Source organism: Chiloscyllium plagiosum, chromosome 24 (assembly GCF_004010195.1).
Source record: "Chiloscyllium plagiosum isolate BGI_BamShark_2017 chromosome 24, ASM401019v2, whole genome shotgun sequence".
NCBI lineage: Eukaryota > Metazoa > Chordata > Chondrichthyes > Orectolobiformes > Hemiscylliidae > Chiloscyllium > Chiloscyllium plagiosum.
The window spans coordinates 43,322,296-43,342,656 of record NC_057733.1 but is presented as its reverse complement, the minus strand read 5'-3'; the positions used below and the strand labels follow the sequence as shown (position 1 = coordinate 43,342,656).

Below are 20,361 nucleotides of genomic sequence, written 5' to 3'. Positions count from 1 at the left end.
TGAAGTGATGTTGCAACTGTGCAGGACTTTGGTTCGGCTACATTTGGAGTACTGTGTGCAGTTCTGGTCGCCTCACTTTAGGAAAGATGTGGAAGCTTTGGAGGGGGTGCAGAGAAGATTTACCAGGATGTTGCCTGGAATGGAGAGGAAGTGGTACGAGGATAGGTTGAGAGTTCTCGGCCTTTTCTCGTTGGAACGGCGAAGGATGAGGGGTGACTTGATAGAGGTTTATAAGATGATCAGAGGAATAGATAGAGTAGACAGTCAGAAACTTTTTCCCTGGGTACAACAGAGTGTTACAAGGGGACATAAATTTAAGGTGAAGGGTGGAAGGTATAGGGGAGATGTCAGGGGTGGGATCTTTACCCAGAGAGTGTTGGGGCATGGAATGCGCTGCCCGTGGGAGTGGTAGAGTCGGAATCATTGGCGACCTTTAAGCGGCATTTGGATAGGTACATGGATGGGTACTTAATCTAAGTTAGAAGTTCGGCACAACATCGTGGGCCGAAGGGCCTGTTCTGTGCTGTATTGTTCTATGTTCTATGTTCTAAGATGAGGAATTTTCTCTCTCAGAGTAATGAATCTGAGGAATTCTTTACTACAGAGCCTTGAGTACAGCAGTTGGGAGATCATGTTGCAGCTGTACAGGACATTGGTTAGGCCACCTTTGGAATATTGTGTGCAATTCTGGTCTCCCTCCTGTCAGAAGGATGTTGTGATACTTGAAAGGGTTCAGAAAAGATTTACAAGGATGTTGCCAGGGCTGGAGAATTTGAGCTGAAAATGTGTTGCTGGTCCAGCATCTGCAGTCCTCAGTTTCTCCTGGAGAATTTGAGCTATGGGGAGAGGCAGAACAAACGGGCTGTTTTCCCTGGAGAGTCGGAGGCTGAAGGGTGACCTTATAGAGGTTTATAAAATCATGAGGAGCATGGACAGGGTAGATAAACAAGGTCTTTTCCCTGGGGTCGGGGAGTCCAGAACTAGAGGGCATAGGTTTAGGGTGAGTGGGGAAAAATATAAAAGAGACCTAAAGGGCAACTTTTTCCATGCAGAGGGTGGTGTTTGTATGGAATGAGCTGCCAGAGGAAGTGGTGGAGGCTGATACAATTGCAACATTTAAAAGGCATCTGGATGGGTATATGAATAGGAAAGATTTAGAGGGATATGGGCTAAGTGGTCAGCATGGACAAGTTGAACTGAAGGGTCTGTTTCTGTGCTGTACGTCTCTATGACTGTAATCACTTAAATAAAAATACAACTTTGGCTTAAATAATACTTACTGGCAGAGAGCTTACTCACTCGCACCCTCAACTGACTATTGGGACATTGCAGAGATTGCGATAATATAGTAAACTTCTAATATTTGAGGTACATAGTTTTGCCGGTTCATCGAGGGCGCTGGTTAAAACAAGTTTCCTATATAAGATCCTGAGGGAGTCAGGGGAGGGTGTTCCCTCTTGTGAGAGAATCTAGCACCAGGGGATGATGTTTCTCTCATTTTTCTTGCTGCTGCACGAACATCCTTGATCGTGCTGCTTGGAGAGAATATTGCTTGGGATCAGTGTTTAAAAATTAGGCGAGGTGTGTCCGTTTAAGACAGAGGTGACAAGTTTTCTGAGTGTCAGAACTCTTGGAACTTTCTTTCTCAAAAGGTGGTGGTAGCAGAAACTTTTAATATTTTTAATGCAGAGGTAGGCAAATTCTTCATAAGAGGGTGAAAGTTCACTGGGCGTACGTGGGATTGTGGATTTGAGGTTACAAGCAGGTCAGCTATGACCTTATGAAATGGCACAGAGCAGGCTCATGGGGCTTCTGGCGTACACTTGCTCTTAAATTGTGTGTTTGTGTTTCCTGCACTGGGTGAGGTTTGCAGGATCCTCCCTTAGCAGCTTGCCCATAAAAAACATGAAGAAAGGCTGGTAGGTAGTTTTTTTTTGTTTAATCAGCGTCGGAAAAATGAGTTCAGACACTAATCAGAAGAGGGCCATTGAAAATGTAAATTACTATTCAAAGAAAGATTACACTCAGCAGCTGCTTGGGTTTAATGACATGGCTCCATCTAGTGACAGATGTTTGCCAATGCAGAGAGCAGCTGAAGAGTCAGTGAAGGGAGCATGAGAGCTGGAGCGAGAGTAATAAAGGAGCAGAAAGTGAGGACTGCAGATGCTGGAGACCAGAGTTGAAAAGTGTGGTGCTGGAAAAGCGCAGCAGGCCAGGCAGCATCCGAGGAGCAGGAGAATCCTGAAGAAGGGCTTATGCCCGAAACATCGATTCTTCTGCTCCTCAGATGCTGCGCTTTTCCAGCACACACTTTTCAAAACGAGAGTAATAAAGGACTAGATAGAGTCATACAGCATGGAAACAGACTCTTCAGTCCAACTTATCCATGTTGACCAAGTATCCTAAATTGAACTACTCCTATTTTCCTACATTTGGCCCATATTCCTTTAAACCTTTCCTATCCATGTACTTGGCCAAATGTCTTTTCGATGCTATAATTGTACCCATCTCTACCACCTCCTCTGGCAGCTCGTTCCATACATGCATCATCATCTGTGTGAAAGAGTTTTCCCTCAGGTCATTTTTAAACCCTTCCCCTCTCACCTTAAACCTATGCCCTCTAGTTTTGGACCTACTCCACACTAGGAAAAAAGCCTTAGCTATTCACCCTATCCATGCCCCTCATGATTTTATAAACCTCAATAAGGTCACCCCTCAGTGTCCAATGCTTCAGGGAAGAAAGTCACATCTTATCCAGCCTTTCCCTCCAGAAAAAATGTCTTCCAGTGCCAGCAACATCCTTGTAATTCTTTTCTGTGCGCTGTTTTGAGTTTAACAACATCTTTGCTATAGAAGGGGAACCAGAATCTAACACGGTATTTTAAAAGTGACCTTACCAGTGTCCTGTACAGCTGCAACATGACATACCAACTCTTGTACAGAACAACCTTGATTATCTGAACTAGACGGATGGGGAGTATTTTGCTCAGATAACTGAGAGTTCGGCTATTGGACCATTGGATAATGGGTAGCGTTTTTACCGGACCCTGAGATCTTGTTCAGATAATCTGAAATTTGGATAATTGATGTTTGGATAATTGAGGTTGTTCTGTACTCAGTATTCTGACCAATGAAGGCAAGTGTGCTAAATGCCTTCATCACCGTGTCTGCCTGTGACTCCACTTCCAAGGAACTATGCATCCTGCCCGCCTAGGTCTCTTCCTTCGGCAATGCTCCCCAGGGCCCTACCATGAACTGTATAAGTTCCACCCTGGTGTGACATCTTGAACCTATGCCCTTTAGTTTTGAACTCCCCTACCTGGTTAAAAGACATTGGCTATTCACCTTATCTGTAACACTCGTGATTTTATAAACATCTATATTTATTAGATGTTTATAGCCTCCGACACTCTGGGTGGAAAAAAGTCTGAGCCTCTCCTTATAATTCAAACTCTCCAGTCCAAGCAGCATCTTGTTAATCTTTTCTGCACCCTTTCCAGTGTAACAATAACTTTCCTGTAGCAGGGCAACCTCCAGAATTGTACGCAGTATTCTAAAAGTGGCCTAATCAATGTCCTGTACAACCACAACATAATTTCCCAAGTCCTATCAGTGCTCTGACCAATGAAGGCAAGCATGCCAAATGCTGCCTTCATCACCCTGTCTACCTGCTACGCCACTTTCGAGGAACTGTGTACCTGCACCCTCAGTCCCTCTTCGACAACACTCCCCAGGGCATTACCATTAACTGCGTAGGTCCTGCCCTGGTTTGTCTTCCCAAAATGCAGCACCTCTCAGTTATCCAAATTAAACTCTCATCTGCCACTTCGCGGCCCGTTGCCCACTGATCAAGATTTTGTTGAAATCTTAGATACCTTATTTCACTGTCCACTGTATCACCAATTTTGATACCCTCCACAAATTTATTGATCATGCCTCCTACATTCTCATCCAAATCATTTGTATAAATGGCAAACAACGGTGGACCCAGCACCGATCCAGTTTGAATAACAGCCCTCTGTCACCACCCTCTGAGTCCTACTGTTAAGCCAGTTTTTTATCCAGTTGTTAAGTGAGTCAATGTCACGCTGTTTTCTTTACTCTTCTCACATCCTGTCAATTGCATTTACACTTTCTATGATATTCCTTGCGTTGAATTTCTTGTATTTATTAATGACTTTATTACATCTTTATAAAAACTGATAACTTGTAACTTCAACTTGTAACAGCAAATTCACAGTTTAACATATAATGGTTAAGATTTAATTTAAATGTTTTACTGTACAAAGCAAGTAAAAGCACCACTAGCTAATCATTGTTTTGTTGGCAATATATATTTTAAATTTAACTTTTTAACACAACTGAGAAAAAAGCATTTTTATGTTTCACTCTCTTTTAAGTAGACAGTCAGTTCTCCTAGAGCCATTTCTTCATGTTGAGAATTTTTCTGGAGGTTCCCTCGCATAAGCTGGGTGAATTTTAATGCTTCAAATTTAGTTATTTTTCAATTCAAGCACAAGCTTCCTGCCTGCACATCTACGTTATAACCACAGAGACTTTTCGTTTCTAGTTGTGCTCTGTCTTTCTCGGATCCTAGTTGTCTAACTTTTTCGTGATATTTTAGCAAACCTGATCTGACCATGGGTTTTTCTTAACCTCTCAAAACACGTTATGAATCACATACATAACCATTTACAACCTGATATTCTTATCACTTTCCTGGGACTTTGGAAATACTGGAAGTTGAGCCACTGTCGATGTATTGCTGATGTATTGTCACCAGCTGTGAACACCTTTTGCATTCTTTTGAGCATAGCAATCTGAGTCTCCCTTTAATCTAATAGCTATGTCACTCACACCTGTTGTCAGGCAGACTTTGGAACAGGTGACATGACATCCTTCATTTTACCCTTATTTTATAGATGTATACATTTATAGACACACTCTCAGAACATAAACTTATAGAACATAGAACATAGAAGAATACAGCGCAGTACAGGCCCTTGGGCCCTCGATGTTGCGCCGATCCAAGCCCACCTAAACTACACTAACCCACTATCCTCCATATACCTATCCAATGCCCTCTTAAATGCCCATAAAGAGGGAGAGTCCACCACTGTTACTGGCAGGGCATTCCATGAACTAACGACTCGCTGAGTGAAGAACCTACCCCTAACATCAGTCCTATATCTACCCCCCCTTAATTTAAAGCTATGCCCCCTTGTAATACCCGACTCAATACGCGGGAAAAGGTTCATACTGTCGACCCTATCTAACCCCCTAATCATCTTGTACACCTTATAAATCATCTTGTAAACCTTATAAACATATAATCATTTCTTACAGCATAGAAAAAGGCTTGTGTCCTATCTTATATTGATATTTGTGTAAGGAACAAGTTTAACAATGAAATCAGAACAATCAGCCCACAGTCTGAGTATTAGCATCCTTTGGATTTCTAATTAATTATCTACTTTGAACTGTTATAATTCATGTATTATTATAAAGCATAACAAAATAAATTTATGTGGGGGCTCGTGCACGGTGTGCTGCTGCCTAGTCTCCTGAATGAAGAGCAGACTTCACAGAAAACTCCCAGCCCCAGGGGAAATCAGTTAACTGAATAATCTATCCAAACGAAATAGTGTCCGCCCATCTCATTTGGATAATATAGGTTCCTCTGTAATTGCAGATTCCTCGCTGCTCTAATGTCAGGTAAACAACTATTGATCTTTTCCTCTTGTTACATCTTAAAAGACAACTATGTCTGAAAAATTCATTTTAACTTGAGGTGAAATAGGTGTTCTGGTGGGGTGGGGCGAATGTTCACACTAAACATTCCTTCTCCGAGATCTTGTGACAGTGGGAGAGAAGCCCAACTAAACTTATCAAAATATTAAGTGACAGTTTTTATGTCTTTCCACAGTAATTCTCAGTAAAGAAACAGCAGTTTTACCAAACACATGAGTAGCAAGAAATAGTCAAGACATATTCTCCTGGGCAGCGAAGCAACAAAGCTGCTGTTGTGAGAGAAGGGTAAACTTGTGTTAATGATGTAGGATGTTCCAAAGAGTTGGTTTTCTATTTGAAAGAAAGGGGACAAAAGCAACAGAATTTTGGAGGTGAAAGGAACAGGAGTTGCTGAGGTGAGATTTGCTGATGGAAGTCAATTTGTAAGACTGAGACTCAGCAGAATCATTTCCTTTAGTAAGGTGTTGCTTGTTATATAAATGTTTCATCTATGTTGGTTTTAGTTTTTGTTACATTAAAAGTATTAAAAAGTGAAATTTTATCCTTCAGTAATATCCTTTGACCACTTACAGATTTATCTCTTAAAAAGTTACGGGCCTGTAAAAGCATTATAGTGCATTAATTCCCAGAAAGAAGTGGTTGGAGTGGAATGCAAGCTTACAGAGCATCCAGCGGTTTGGTTGGAATGTGTAATGTTCACACTGCAAATTATTAAAAGACTTACGTGGGAGCTGAAGTGTGGAAATGTTACTTGTCTGTTTTTTTTGAGAGGTATGTGAGTTGTCACAGCCAAAATTTGTATTTCTTTTTACAGCTCTTGATCAGTAAATTAGTATGTAAAAGGAATGTGATTTTTTTATTCATAAATATTGAGATTTGATACCTGTTGCATAGCCCATATCTGCTGTCTGTCCCTCAGTACAACCAGAGGGACCCTTCTGGCGAGCCACAGTGCATTTGAAACGTGTGTTATACTGAAAAAAGATTACATTTTGGAAAGGCTGCACTTGCTGATATCAAGGAACATGTGCATTAGCAGCAATATATCTCAGCTATTGTATCAACTAGGTTCAAATTAGTGATTCAGTTTCCAGGAAAAAGTACATTGGGCCACAGAAATCAACTGTTAAACGTCCTAAGAACTTTTTAATTTGAAAGATAGGCTTAATATTGTTGGCATGTGTACACAAGCAGTCAGTAAGAATTGATTGTTTGAAAATGTCAGGAGCAACACTTAACTAGAAATTTAGGTTACATATTATGGCTGTGTACTAATAAATGCAGATAGAGTCGCTGATTTCCAGCAATTGAATAATGATTTGCTTGGGTGTGACGATCTAGACAAGGTGAACTTGGTCAACTGCCCTCCCTGATCCACGTTAGAGTCATAGAGATGTACAGCACGGAAACAGACCCTTCGGTTCAACCCATCCATGCCGACCAGATATCCCAACCCAATCTAGCCCCACCTGCTAGCTCCCGGCCCATATTCCTCCTAACCCTTCCTATTCAAATACCCATCCAGATGCCTTTTAAATGTTGCAATTGTACTAGCCTTCACTACTTCCTCAGTTCATTCCATACAAGTACCATCCTCTGCATGAAAAAGTTCCCCATAGGTCTCTTTTATTATCTTTCCCCTCTAACCCTAAACCTATGCCCTCCTCTTTTGGACTCCCCAACCCCAGGGAAAAGACTTTGTTTATTTACCCTATCCAGGCCCCTCATGATTTTATAAACTTCTGTAAGGCCATCCCTCAGCCTCTGACGTCTGAGGGAAAACAGCCCCAGCCTATTCAGCCTCTTCCTATTGCTCAAACCCTCCAACCTTCTCTACTATCTCAACTACTTTCAACTATCCTGTTGCTATATTTTTAATTGAGAACTTTTTTGTGCCTAGGTCATCGTACTTGCTGTTGGCTCCATTACTGTGTCAGGCCAAACCACAGGCTGAAGTGCCATCTCCTCCTTGCAGTGCATATGCACACAATATTCAGCGATTCCAGTGGATTGGGGAGTTTGTTCCAGCTTTTGGAATTTCAGGCAGTCAGGTGAAGGTGCTAAGTTCCCCCTCAGAGTTCTATGAAACAATGAAGGTAAGTTAATGTGCAAAATGGATTACCATCAGAGCATGTGAGCAATGTCATCTTGTGTATGGCATATTTCTAAATTTGATTGCAAAAGGCTCAGAACATTCTGGTTTTTGGTGTTGGTCTTTTTGTATGCTCTTCATTTTTTATTCCTTCATCTACCTTGGAAAAATGTGTAATGCACCCGACCATTTCACATGCACTTGTACACATGTACATATGATGGTTTTCAGTTTTTAAAGAGTTAGTTGACTGTTAGAATTGCCACTTAAGTGGTTTGTGTTTTTTTTAGTTCAGAGCATCAGAGCATACAACTTTGTATGGTATTTTTTTGCATCTAAGTTGGATCTGCTGTAGCAGTGATTCACCAGAAGTTGCAGAGCAGTAGCAGCAAATTTTTTAAAGCTGCACATGCCAAGTTTTTGAGGAATTCAATGTAATAGTATAGGCATTCTCTTACTGTAATCTGGAAGCCTGGACTAATAATCCAGAGAATGATTTCAAATCTCAGTATACTAGGCAGAGAATTTATACTATCAGGCTGTAATATTCTCATCGAAAACACCATTTTCTTTCACGCATGCCATTTGGAGGACACTTGGTACCTGTTATATATACAATTCAGTTCCTCTCCAGTAGGGTTGACTGTTAGAATTAGCACTTCAGTGGATAGATCACCGAGCAGGTCTGTTATCATTTTCTCAGACCAATTATGGCAGAGCCTTGTCCTATATCTTGAGAATTATAAGTAAGATTAATTTAGTCCACAGATGTCCTTTGGAAGTTCTGCATAAAATTGCAGTTTTATTTTGTTGCTACCACCATCACATCACTACTGTAGAATTATCAGTAGAACCTGTAAGTGGAGTGCAATGTATTCTTTCATCTGCATGCTCTGAGATTCATTCCACATTGACTAAAGAGCTGAGAGCTTCCCACTGCTGTTGTTGGTGCTGAGGTGCATGCTAATGAGACAAAGTGGTGCAATGGTAGTGTCTGTGTGAAATGTTCTGTGTTTAAATACCACCTGCTGCAGAGGTGTCATAACATGCCTGAACAGTTAATTGAAAAATAACTTAAAAAATCTAAATTTCAGTAGTGATTTGCAGTCTCACCGAAGGAAGAGAATAGATGACAGATGGGAATAATGTAAATGCCACGTCAGAAATTTTTTTGGAGGCTGATTTATAGGTTTAAGATGTGCAATCATAGAAACTTCACTCTCCATCCAGTAAATTCTGTATCAAACATTGAATTAAAAAACAAGTTATGGAAATTTTTTATTTGCAGATTGACAGCATACAATTGACACATTGCAAAAGATACAAGTAAGTTTATTATCTTTGGAATTGTTGGAGAAATTTGTTTAGAAGGTTTAGATAAATTTCTTTAATTCTTAGGTGTACTAAATCTGCAAAATTAATTAACCAAAAAATTACATTAAAAACTATATTCATATATATTCATAATTATATAATTGTGTACCTCCAATTTAATGTCATTAAAAAATGATTTATAATAAGAACAAAGATTAGAATGAGAGGTTGCCCACTTTGTCGTCACCTTGATGCATGTATAGGTAGTGGATTATAGTCTACACTCATGGCGATTAAAACTTTCAATATCTCGTGTTCATTTTGACTTAATTGTTGGTATACAGCAATATAACTTTCATAAGTTTACATTATTGTTAACTGAATTGAAATAATGTTCTGTATTGATTTATATAAATAGGAACATATCAAAATGGCTAAGAAGAGAATCGTTATGGCTTCTTTATACCTTGGGACAGGACCTTTGGAGCAGGAGCTGGTGGGTAACATACTGGAGGACCCCAGAAGTTAATTATTGAATGGTATTGTATTTTGTGCATTTTATTGGAATTAAACAATAATTACACCATATGATGTAAGAACAGAAGTAGGTTATTTGGCACATTGAAACTGCTCACCATTCAGTGAGATCGTGGATTCCCTTTCTCTACCTTTTCTCCATAATGCTTCTTTCTCATATTGATTAAAATTCTGTCTATCTCAGCCTTGAATATGCTGAATGAGCCAGTCTCGACAGTGCTCAGCAGTAAAGAGTTCCACAGATTCACTACTCTGTGAGAGAAGAAATACATCCTGACCTCTCCCCTAATCGGGCAACCCCTTACTCTGAGATTATGCCGATCAATCCTAGACTCTACCCAAAAGGGAAACAACCCTTCAGCATCTTTTCAAGTCCACTATGTTTCAGAAGGTTACCTTTCATTTGTGGAAACTCCTCTAAGTATAGGCCCAACCTACTCAATCTTTCCTCCATGTCTAGGATCAATTTTCTCCGGACTGACACCAATGCCAGCACATCTTTCCTTAGTTAAGAGGCCCAAAACTATTCACGTATTCCAGGTGTGGCTTAATGAGTTTATAGTTGTATACTTTTGGCAAGATTTCTTACTTTTATAGTCCATTCCCTTTGAAATAATTAGCAATGTTCTGCTTTCCTTGCTTATTACCTGTTGAGCTTGTATGCAGGATTTATTATGATTTGTGCTCAAGGACTCCATTTAAATAATAGTCAGCTCCTCCTCCTCCAGCCAAAGTGCATTAACTCACATTTTTCCGCATTATATTCCATCTGCTTAGTTTTTACCCAGTCCTTTATTTACATCCTTCTGCAGAGTCTTTGTGTCATCCTCACTATTTGCCTTTCCACTTCGTTTTGTTACATTCACAAACTTAGCTTAGTATATTCACTTCTCTCTTCCAAGTCATTAAAATAATTGTGATCCCAGCACTGATCCCTGTGGTACTCTGCTGGATTCAAGTTACTCTCCTAAAAATGCCCACGTATTCCAGCACTCTGACTATCTAATAGAAGACGATCATCTAACAATATACTACGAATGTAGTGCCCCTAACACCATGGACTCTTGCTTTACTTCAATAAGTACTTGAAAAGGAAAGTTCGGAAGGATATGGGTTAGGAGCAGGCAGGTGGGACTAGTTTAGTTTAAGATTATGTTCGGCCTGGACTGGTTGGACTGATGGGTCTGTTTCCGTGCTGTGTGGCTCTATGACTCCATTAAGTAGATTCTGAGCTCAGTGAGTTGGCTCCAGCCCTTTGGGCTGGGGATAGGAGAAGGGGGATTGATGAGGGGTGAGAGTGTGGAAGGGAGAGGAATGAGTAGAGAGGAGAGGAAAGAGACTGAATGGAAGAGGTGGTGAAGGTGAAGGAGAGCAGAGGAGTGTTGGGAGAAAGAAGTGGTAGGTAGTTAGAAGGCAGAAGGCTTCCAACTTCTGTCGTAGGCAGCATCCAATGAATGGGGTGAGACTGCTAGTGGCAACACCCCTGAGAGCAGAGTAGGGGAGATGGGGAGGAGATACTGCTGAGCTTGGCAGTGGCTGACACCCTCTGTTCTGCCTCTGTCACATGGGACCTTGGACAGTGGTGAGGGATGTGGAGATATTGGGAGCGGCCACTAGTTTGAGAGGGAGCGGTCACTCCAAAATGAAACCATGTGGTCAGGTAAGGTATTATAAGCAGATCATATGAATGTTGCAGCGCTCAACAATATTTCCCGTCCTACGAACATAGCGATATTAAGATGAAATGATACTCACAACTGCAAGATTAAACAAGAACTCCCTGTGTATCTCAGCCTCTGTGGAGACCTGTGAATAGATTTTCCTGCTGTCACCTTTTGTTTCTGGGATTTGGAAGGATGAGAGAAAAGGAAGGGCATTACTACATTTGAGTGTATATTAACAAATGTTTGGAACTCTGAAGTAAAATCAGCAAATGCTGGAAAATCTTAGGACGAGCAGTATCTGTGGAGAGAGAAATTGTTTTAACTTCAAGTCAGATACAACTTTCTTTCCTCAGAACTGAGCCATGATGTTTGCTGAACCATGTCTATTTTGGTTAAGTTTTAAGTGGAGAGTGGACTCAGGGTCATGTCAATGAAATCAATTACTGTTGCAAAGTGTAATTCTGGGCAGGATGATTTAAGTATTTCGGTGTGTGCAGTATAGATTTCTTGGAGTTTTGGACAGTTAGCTCGGTTGACTATAAATCTTTGTGCTGGCTTCTTTTTGATACAAGTAGCGCAAACAGGATTTGTGCTTGCTTGCGAAAGTTGGGCAATATTTCCATGAATGCAGTGTTTGAACTTTTAAACTGTCATTTACTGTTTCTCAACTTCTGCTGAACTGGTCTGTTCATTCATTGGAATAAAGGTAGCTGTAGCCTGTTTGCAAATTAGTAATCTTTGTAAGTTTCAGTTTGATGTCTCTAATTTATTTGCACATCAGATGATTCTAAAATTAAGTATTATTTCTAAAACAAAAATGTAAATTTATAACAGAGTGTGACAGATGAGCAGTCAATGTATTTTATGTGTAGATGTTTTAGCAACCCCTTTCAAGACCTATAGCTTTTAAAAGAAATTCCGATTTCCAGTGACCAATTTAAAGGACAGACAGATTTGACATTTTAAAGTTTTTACTGCAACAAGCAGATCAAAAGCAAGGTTGTCTAAACAGTCTTTTCATATGTTGCTTATATTTTAAAATACAAAGCAAAACTTTCTCCTTTTACTTTTAATGCAACTGAGGATCCCACTTCATATTTATGTGTAGCACTATCCCATAAATAGATACTAATTTCTCTTGGAGCCAATCAAAAATAATTTTAGGCTCCCAAGGAGCTACTTACATTCTTTTGTTTTTCAGATCTAGAAATTTTAGATCTCAGAACTAGCTTTTGCAGTGGCAGTTTCCCTAGAGATTCTCCCTCTATCTCGATATGGGCGAATGTTCAAATCTTGTTTCAAATCCTCATGAATGTGGGCTTTTCACTTTGAATACAAACTTCCACCCATATAGGCTTGTGGCCTCTGCCTTACCCCTGGCAGACTTAGCTATCTGTGAAACTCCTGAATATCTTTTAGAAGAAACTTATAGTATGGTGGTATTATGGCTGCCAACACATCTCAACCCCGTCTACATAGTAATGTGGATCACATAGGCATTATATGCAGGTCGAAGTCTTGATTAATGAGTTAAAAAGTGTGGTGCTGGAAACCACAGCCAGTCAGCATCTGAGGAGCAGCAGAGTTTACATTTCGAGCAAAGGCTCTTCTTTAGGAATGTCACATTCTTGATGAAGAGCTTATGCTCAAAACGTCGACTCTGCTGCTTCTCGGATGCTGCCTGACCTGCTGTGCTTTTCCAGCACCACACTTTTTGACTGATCTCCAGCATCTGCAGTCCTCACTTTCTCCTAGCTGATTAACTCGTTAGTCTAATTTGAAGTTAGTCTATTTTGTTCTATTAATTTTCAAATCTATGAAAATCCTGTACTAATTATGTCTGTTTCCACTGTTCTACTCTGCCACGTTACAATGCTAAAACAACAGAAGGTGGAAATTTAAGTCCGTTTTAATGGGTGAAATCCAAAAAAAGGTCTTTTTAAATTAGAGGGACCACTAAACTAACACATTTAGATTTCTAGGACTGAAAATTAAAGTGGGATTTAAAGTTTGATCAGTGCTAACGGCATTGATATTTCAATTTCAACTACTGAAATATGATTTGTAACCTTGTTTTTATTAGGTAGATTGCATTGAAGAAACACTGCAACGATCACAGGATGAAACTCCAAAATCTGATATCAGAGTTTCTGTTCTGCTGGATTGCACAAGAGGGTCTAGAGGTACGTAGATAGGAACAGTTGTTACCGCATAAAACAATAGATATTCCTCAAGTCGTTTGATATGATTAGCGTTAAAATAATGCAAATGTAGGTGAATTCAGTTTACATGAATAACATTAAATTTTATTGGTAATTTATGTTGTATGTCCAGTTGTCTATTGTGTGTACTTTTATTGCTTTCTTTCTTTGATAAAAACTTTGCATTCTAATAAACAAAATTGTACTTTATGTAGTTATTTTGAATTTTTAAAACAATGTTCTTTCACAAGATAGCCAGCATTTACTGCCCATGCCTAATTGTCCTTGAGAAGGTAATGGTGAGGAAAATTCTTGAACCACTGCATGTAGTTTTGGTACATCCATATAGTTCTTGGGAAAAGCGAGGAAATGAAAGATTTTATCTACCTTCTATTAGGAAAGCAGAACTATTGAAGCATGCTGTTATTCTTATAGTTATTCTTACTGTAGGTTTTCAGGAGGTTGGTGTTAAGTTAATGCACTAATATTCTTAGATTTCTACTAGTGGCTTCTGTTATGATTTGTTTTTTATTTTGTGACTGAAGATCCCAGGTTTATTTTTTTTGCCTTGAAGGAATAAGCTAATAAAACTGAGAAAGAGAGCTCTGGCCTTTCCCAACAAAGGGACAAGAGAAAATGCAAATTGCTTCCATTTTTCTTCCTCCTGACTACACTCTTGTCTGAATACAGACGATCTACGTAGTGACCTCGGAATATGCTGTGTCCATGTTTTCAGTCGTTTCTTAGTCTGTAGCGTGGGGTGATGAATAATGGAGAAAATATAAGTTGGACTTGTCCCTTGTAAGGCACTATTTCAAATCTACGAAGTGTGCTTCAAAGTGAAATATTTTTTAAATGCGAAGTTTTGGGCATTTATTCTGTTTACAGTTTATTAAATCCCCCCCATTAAGCATTTTGACATGTTCTTTTTAAACTGAATGTTGGTCATCCTTCGAGGTATAATTGTGTTGTGTCACTCCCTATAGGCAAGAAGAATTCTCGAACTATGCTGATTCCATTGTTAAAGAAATTTCCAAATCAAGTGCGTGTTTCTTTGTATCACACTCCGGATCTCCGAGGTATTCTTAAGTTCCTTCTTCCAGAACGGTTCAATGAGATAATTGGACTGCAACACATCAAAGTCTACCTCTTCGACAACAATGTCATTGTTAGTGGGTAAGTATGAAAAAAAATGGCTGAACTTCTAAAAATTATTGCAGCAGGCAGGTGTTTGGGTAGAAGGTAACACGACCAGTGAATCAGGAATCCCTGGAGCTAGTGAGAGGGGTTCTGTCACTTTTTAAAAAAAAAAATTCTGTTTCCTGCCCAGCAGCTGGACAGTTTCCAGCCAGCAAATTTAACTGCAGGAGTTCAGAATTAATATTGATGGGGGCTTGTGTGATGGTGCTGGTGTTGGGAAGTGGAGGCCGGTTTAGGTGGATTGGAGATGTAGGGTGTTGGCAGATTGGTGATCAGGAGGTCAATGATAAAAGGTAATGAATGGGGCAGGGTAGAGGAATCAGCTAATTGTGGCATTGCGATGCAGTTGTGATTAATAAAGGATTGTTTGTTTGAGGGCTTGAATGGTAAAATAAAACTAATCTTGGCTCACAAGCAGAGCTATTAAAAACTGCTTATTATCTGTAGCCTGCTGCACGTCTTTCTAGTTGCCAAGTTTCATGAGTTCCGGGAAATCTGTCTAGCAACTGCACTGTAAAAACTTTGCTTAAATATTAGTCAGTGAACCAGCTGCCCCATGATGAGACACAGGCACATGTGCAAGCCCAGAATAAAATTTGCAGCAGCATTGGGTTCGAGATATGTTTCCCAGTGTTCATTTTTAAACCCCTTGTGACTCAGTTCTGCATATTGTAAACTGAGTACTAAATGTAGACAACCTAAAATTCTTAAATTTCACTAATCATGATCATAACTCATTTATTACAGAAGTTGTGATTACTGGCTGACTATTTGTCAGGTTTACATGGTTCATATATATGAACAATGTATCGGGGCTTGCCAGGAACAGCACCAGGCATACCTAAAAATGAGATGTCAACCCTGGTGAATCTGCAACACAGGACAGGTAATGTGGCTAAGCAATCCCATGCACAGCAGATCATGTCAAAGCTTTGCAGTCACTGCACGTCCAGCTGTTTCATGGTGTACAATTAAACATCTGAAAAACAGTGGAGGGCCTACAATATCTCCATTCACCTCCATGGGGTTCACAGCATATTAGTGCTAAAGACAAGGCAGATGCACGTGCATCCGTTTTCAACCAGAAGTGCTGGGTGGATGATGTATCTTGACCTCCACCTGACGATCCTAGTATCATCGATGCCAGTCTTCAACCAATTCCGTCATTCAACATGATATCTGTTGAAAGGCATAGGATGTTATAATGGCCATGGGCCCTGACAACATTCTGACAGGAGTACTGAAGAATTAACTGTGTCCGAAGCCAAGCTGTTCCCCTAAATTGCAAAACATATTAATATTGGCACCAGCCTGGCAATGTGGATAGTTGCCTATTAGATCCTGTAAACACAAAGCGGGTTTATATTTTTTCGTCATTCATTCATGGGTGTGGGTTCTGCTGGCTGGAGCAGCATTTATTGCCCATCCCTGGTCACTCTTGAGAAAATGCTGCAGTGTTTTTGCTGTAGTTAGCCCTAAAATCCCACTGAGGAGGACGTTCCATGATTTTGACCCAGTACTATTGAAGGGATGATAATATATTTCCAGCTCAGGATGATGTGTGGTTTGGAGGAGAACTTGTAGGTGATGGTATTCTCATTTACCTTGCTGCTTGTCCTTCTAGGTGGTGGTAGTTGTGGGTTTGGAAGGTGCTGTCAGAGGAGCTTTGTTGAATTTCTGCAGTGTATCTTGTAGATAGTCCACCCTGCTGCTGTTGAGTGTCTGTGATGGAGGGAATGATTGTTTGTGAATTTGATGCCTGCCAAGCAAACTGCTTGGTCTTGAATTGCATCAAGTTTCTTTAGGGTTGTTGGAACTGCACTCATCCAGACATTCTGATCAACCACCGACTTGTCCCTTGTAAATTGTGAACAGGCTTTGGTGAGTTAGGAGATGAGTTACTCACTGCAGGATTCCTAGCCTCTGACCTCTGCGGTTAGTCCATTTAATTTTCTGGTTATTACTAATCCCCAGGATGTTGATAGTAAGGGGATGGTAATGCCATTGAATGTCACTGGTTAGATTCTTTCTTGTAGGAGGTAGTCTTTGCTTGGCAAAAGTGAAATGTTACATGCCAGTTTTCAGCCAAAAACTGGAAGTTGTCCTGTCATTGCTGCATTTGTGTTTCCATCCTATCATTTTATACTCAGTCATTGGCAAAGTGAACGAAGGGGTTGTTGACAGCACTATCAAGCAGTACGTACTCAGAAATAAACTGCTTGCTTATGGTCTTATTTATTGTTAACGTTGAGAGTTCTGCCAATCTTTCTGCCCCAAGTATGTGGAAACCTTCTTCATTTCCAAAATAGACTGAACTGATATTGTGTTGGATCTATGCAATTATGTTGCCACTTATTGGTGTAGATTTTGTGGTCAATTGCAAATGAATGCTGATAGTTGTTAATTACACTTTTCCTCAGCCTTTGTGTGCTTTTGCACTGGAGTCTCCAGTTATGAGAATCAGAAACAGTATGATGGTTCCTCACCACTGCTCATCATGTTGTATAAACTGTCGATAGACTTGCTGCTGTCATCTTATTTCCTGGAATAGACCAATATACTTACTTAGTTTAGGTAGTAGAGAAAAGCCACTTAGTAGGACAGGTTCTTGCCTTAATAAAGATGTACTTCACTGTGAACAAACACACAGATGAGATGCAGGGGTAGGCCACTGAAAATACCCTCTCAGGATCTCATGTTTTATTCAAATTGCTTATTACTCTTCTAAAACCCCTGTGGATACAAGCCCAGCCTATCCAACCTTTCCTCAAAAGACAACCAGAAGTCTTCTGCTTTCTGTCTCCCTTTTTGAATAAAGGAATTACATTTGCAGCCTTCATATAAATAAAAACTTGCTTGCAAGTGAGAGATTTTGGAAAACTAAAGCCAATGCAATCACCTCTCTCACTGGCATGATAGCAGCCATGTACAATTTACATTAATGTGATAGACATTGCCACAGTGACTATGAGGAACATCTAAGTGATAGGATTTACTCATTTGAGATTGCAAGCTATTGTACAAAGGATCCTATGATATCATGTTTGTGGTGATGCTTATGGCTTTCCTTGGCATGAAGTCTTTCAGACCCTGACACCTTTGCAACAATGATCTTTACAGGGATCCAGGATCTTTGTGAACAGCATGCAGCACTGTACTTGTTTTACTAGTCAGATTGAAGAAGCCTTAGTGAACTATACAGAATTTAAATCAGGAAGTGAAACTTAGAATATATAGATAAATGTAAATGGATAGACAATAAAATGGAAAGGAAAAATAGAAGGAAAGTTTAATTTATTTTTGAATAAACAAACCTCAATTTTGATACAGTTTACTTAGCATTTATCATGTATGTAAGCTGCTCATACTGCTGGATGTATTTGCATGTGGAATCTTTTAACGTGATACTCCTGTAGTGAAGCTTCTGAAAGAATAGTATCTTGAATAGCAGTATCCTGATTTCCTCAGGTGGCAGAAGTTGTCATTTGATTTTTGTTAATGATTTGTTATTTCTATCTCAAAATCCTGCCCACTTATTCAGTGACATCTTGAACCATTATGGATAATGATAGAACGCTATATCGAGATGAGTGCAGCTTTATAATGTTGAAGCTCCTAACACTTGGAGAGCTGAAATAGTATTGCAATCTTCAGGGCTTGATTCCAGTAACAACTTTGATTTTTTTTATCTCTGTAGAGCAAATCTAAGTGATTCCTACTTCACAAATCGACAGGATCGTTACGTTTTACTCCAGGATTGCCATGAAATAGCAGATTTCTTTGATGACCTAGTCAATGCAGTCAGTGATATTTCACTTCAATTACAGCAGAATGATACCACTGATATGAATCAGGGAATGATCCACCCATTCACAGGTAGAGTACATTCGTTTTAGCAAGTTTTGAGATTTGTAGCTCAGGTTGAAGTTCTGGATGTAGGCTTGCTCACTGAGCTGGAAGGTTCATTTTCAGATGTTTCATCACCATACTAGGTAACATCTTCAGTGAGCCTCTGGACGAAGCACTGCTGGTGTTTCCTGCTTTCTGGTTTCCTTGGGTCGGTGATGTCCCTGTGGTGACATCATTTCCTATGGTGATGTCATTTCTTTTTCTCTGGGGTGGTAAATGGGAATGGAGAAGTCCTAGAAGCATGGCATTCCAACCAGAACTCTATCAACAAACACATTGACTTGGACCCCATTTACTACCATCTGATAAAAAGAACAGGAAATGACATCACAGGAAATGATGCCACCAATCCAAGGAAACCCAAACTTATAAATAGAAAGCAGGAAACACCAGCAGTGCTTCGTCCAGAGGCTCATTGAAGATGTTACCTAATATGGTGACGAAACATCTGAAAATGAGCCTTCCAGTTCAGTGAGCAAGCCAGTACATTCGTTTGTCTAAAAAACAAATTGATCTCGATTTGAAGCCTGTACACTGAGTATTGTTAGGTTTCAAAGCATGCATTTGAACAAATTGGTATGTTTCTGAAGATAAGTATCGCCAAAATATGTGAGGGTATGCATTAGAAAAGTTGATCCTTTTTCATTGTGAAATGTTTTGTCACCAGAAATTGCTCTCTATTCTATCTGAGTTCATAAAATACAACTAATTTAGTGAAAGAAATTCTGTTTCTGTATCATACAGAAGAATGTATTAAATATGTAATGATCAATTTGACTGAATTTGATGGATGTCAGATTTAATTTTTCCGCTGCAGATATTTTTGTTAACATGAGTTTCATGTGAAATTGGAACACCTACTTAGTGCTTTTTGCAATTCTGTCACCTTTTTAAAAAAGCTATTTAAACCTTGTATTTCTCCTGCAACCATTCTGTTTGCATCAGATTTCTTCAGCTAACATTTTCTCAGCGAATAGACTCCCCTTCTCCCTCAGTGCGGTGAATGAATCATTGCAACTTCACTTCCTTGAAGCCTTTTGGGCCATTAAAAATTTCAATTTCTTTCAATCCTTCAATCTAGGCGTAGTTTCTCCCTGTCTTCATACCCATCAACTCTTGCCTCTTGATGGTCCAACTTTGATCCCTCATTAATCAATGTTTTTAAACTCACGAGCTCTTCTGAGCTCAAATACAATTGCAGTTACTCTGGTCAGCCATTCTTATTTGCTCAAGTTTTCAGTCTTGATTTATTTATATTCCTAAACTTGAAGTATGCTCATTTTCAAATGGAATTTCTGTGGCTTCATTACAACAATTCTTTATTTTAACCATTGTCAATATTTTTCCCCAATCTCAAATTGGTCAAAAGTTTAATATTCTTAAAAATCTGGAGGAATTCATTTAATATTTGTTGATATTGAGGAAAAGAAAATAATTGACATGTAATGGATGATCCGTTGCAATGTCTTATCTCTGAATCAACAGTTAACATGACTTTTTATTGAGTTTTGGAGTTATTGTTCACTGTGGTTTTGGTTTTCTTGATTTAAAAAAAATTGTTTCCTGCCTTTTTTTCTTAATTTAAAAACCTGTCATGATGTAGCAGGGTTAGAGATTAGTATTGTAATAATTGTAGTAAGGAGTGCTAGGTGATAGAAGAGTAAAAGGATGAGGGAAGTGGATAGTTGATGAG

General features: G+C 39.5%; 1 protein-coding gene across 2 annotated transcripts in view; it reads left to right on the top strand.

Moving 5' to 3' along the window:
• The window catches only part of LOC122562217 (CDP-diacylglycerol--glycerol-3-phosphate 3-phosphatidyltransferase, mitochondrial), a 54,826-nt gene that overhangs the window by 10,470 nt on the left and 23,995 nt on the right, over positions 1 to 20,361 (top strand). The window contains exons 1-6 of one of the 2 annotated variants that reach the window (XM_043714926.1): positions 7,759 to 7,847; positions 9,132 to 9,169; positions 9,576 to 9,653; positions 13,442 to 13,541; positions 14,546 to 14,735; positions 18,457 to 18,635. In XM_043714926.1, coding sequence (XP_043570861.1) covers positions 9,588 to 9,653; positions 13,442 to 13,541; positions 14,546 to 14,735; positions 18,457 to 18,635 — 535 coding nt within the window. In that variant the 5' untranslated portion in view covers positions 7,759 to 7,847; positions 9,132 to 9,169; positions 9,576 to 9,587. Of the gene's footprint in view, positions 1 to 7,651; positions 7,848 to 9,131; positions 9,170 to 9,575; positions 9,654 to 13,441; positions 13,542 to 14,545; positions 14,736 to 18,456; positions 18,636 to 20,361 lie in introns of those variants that run through there. The other variant, XM_043714925.1, reaches the window with a different exon arrangement.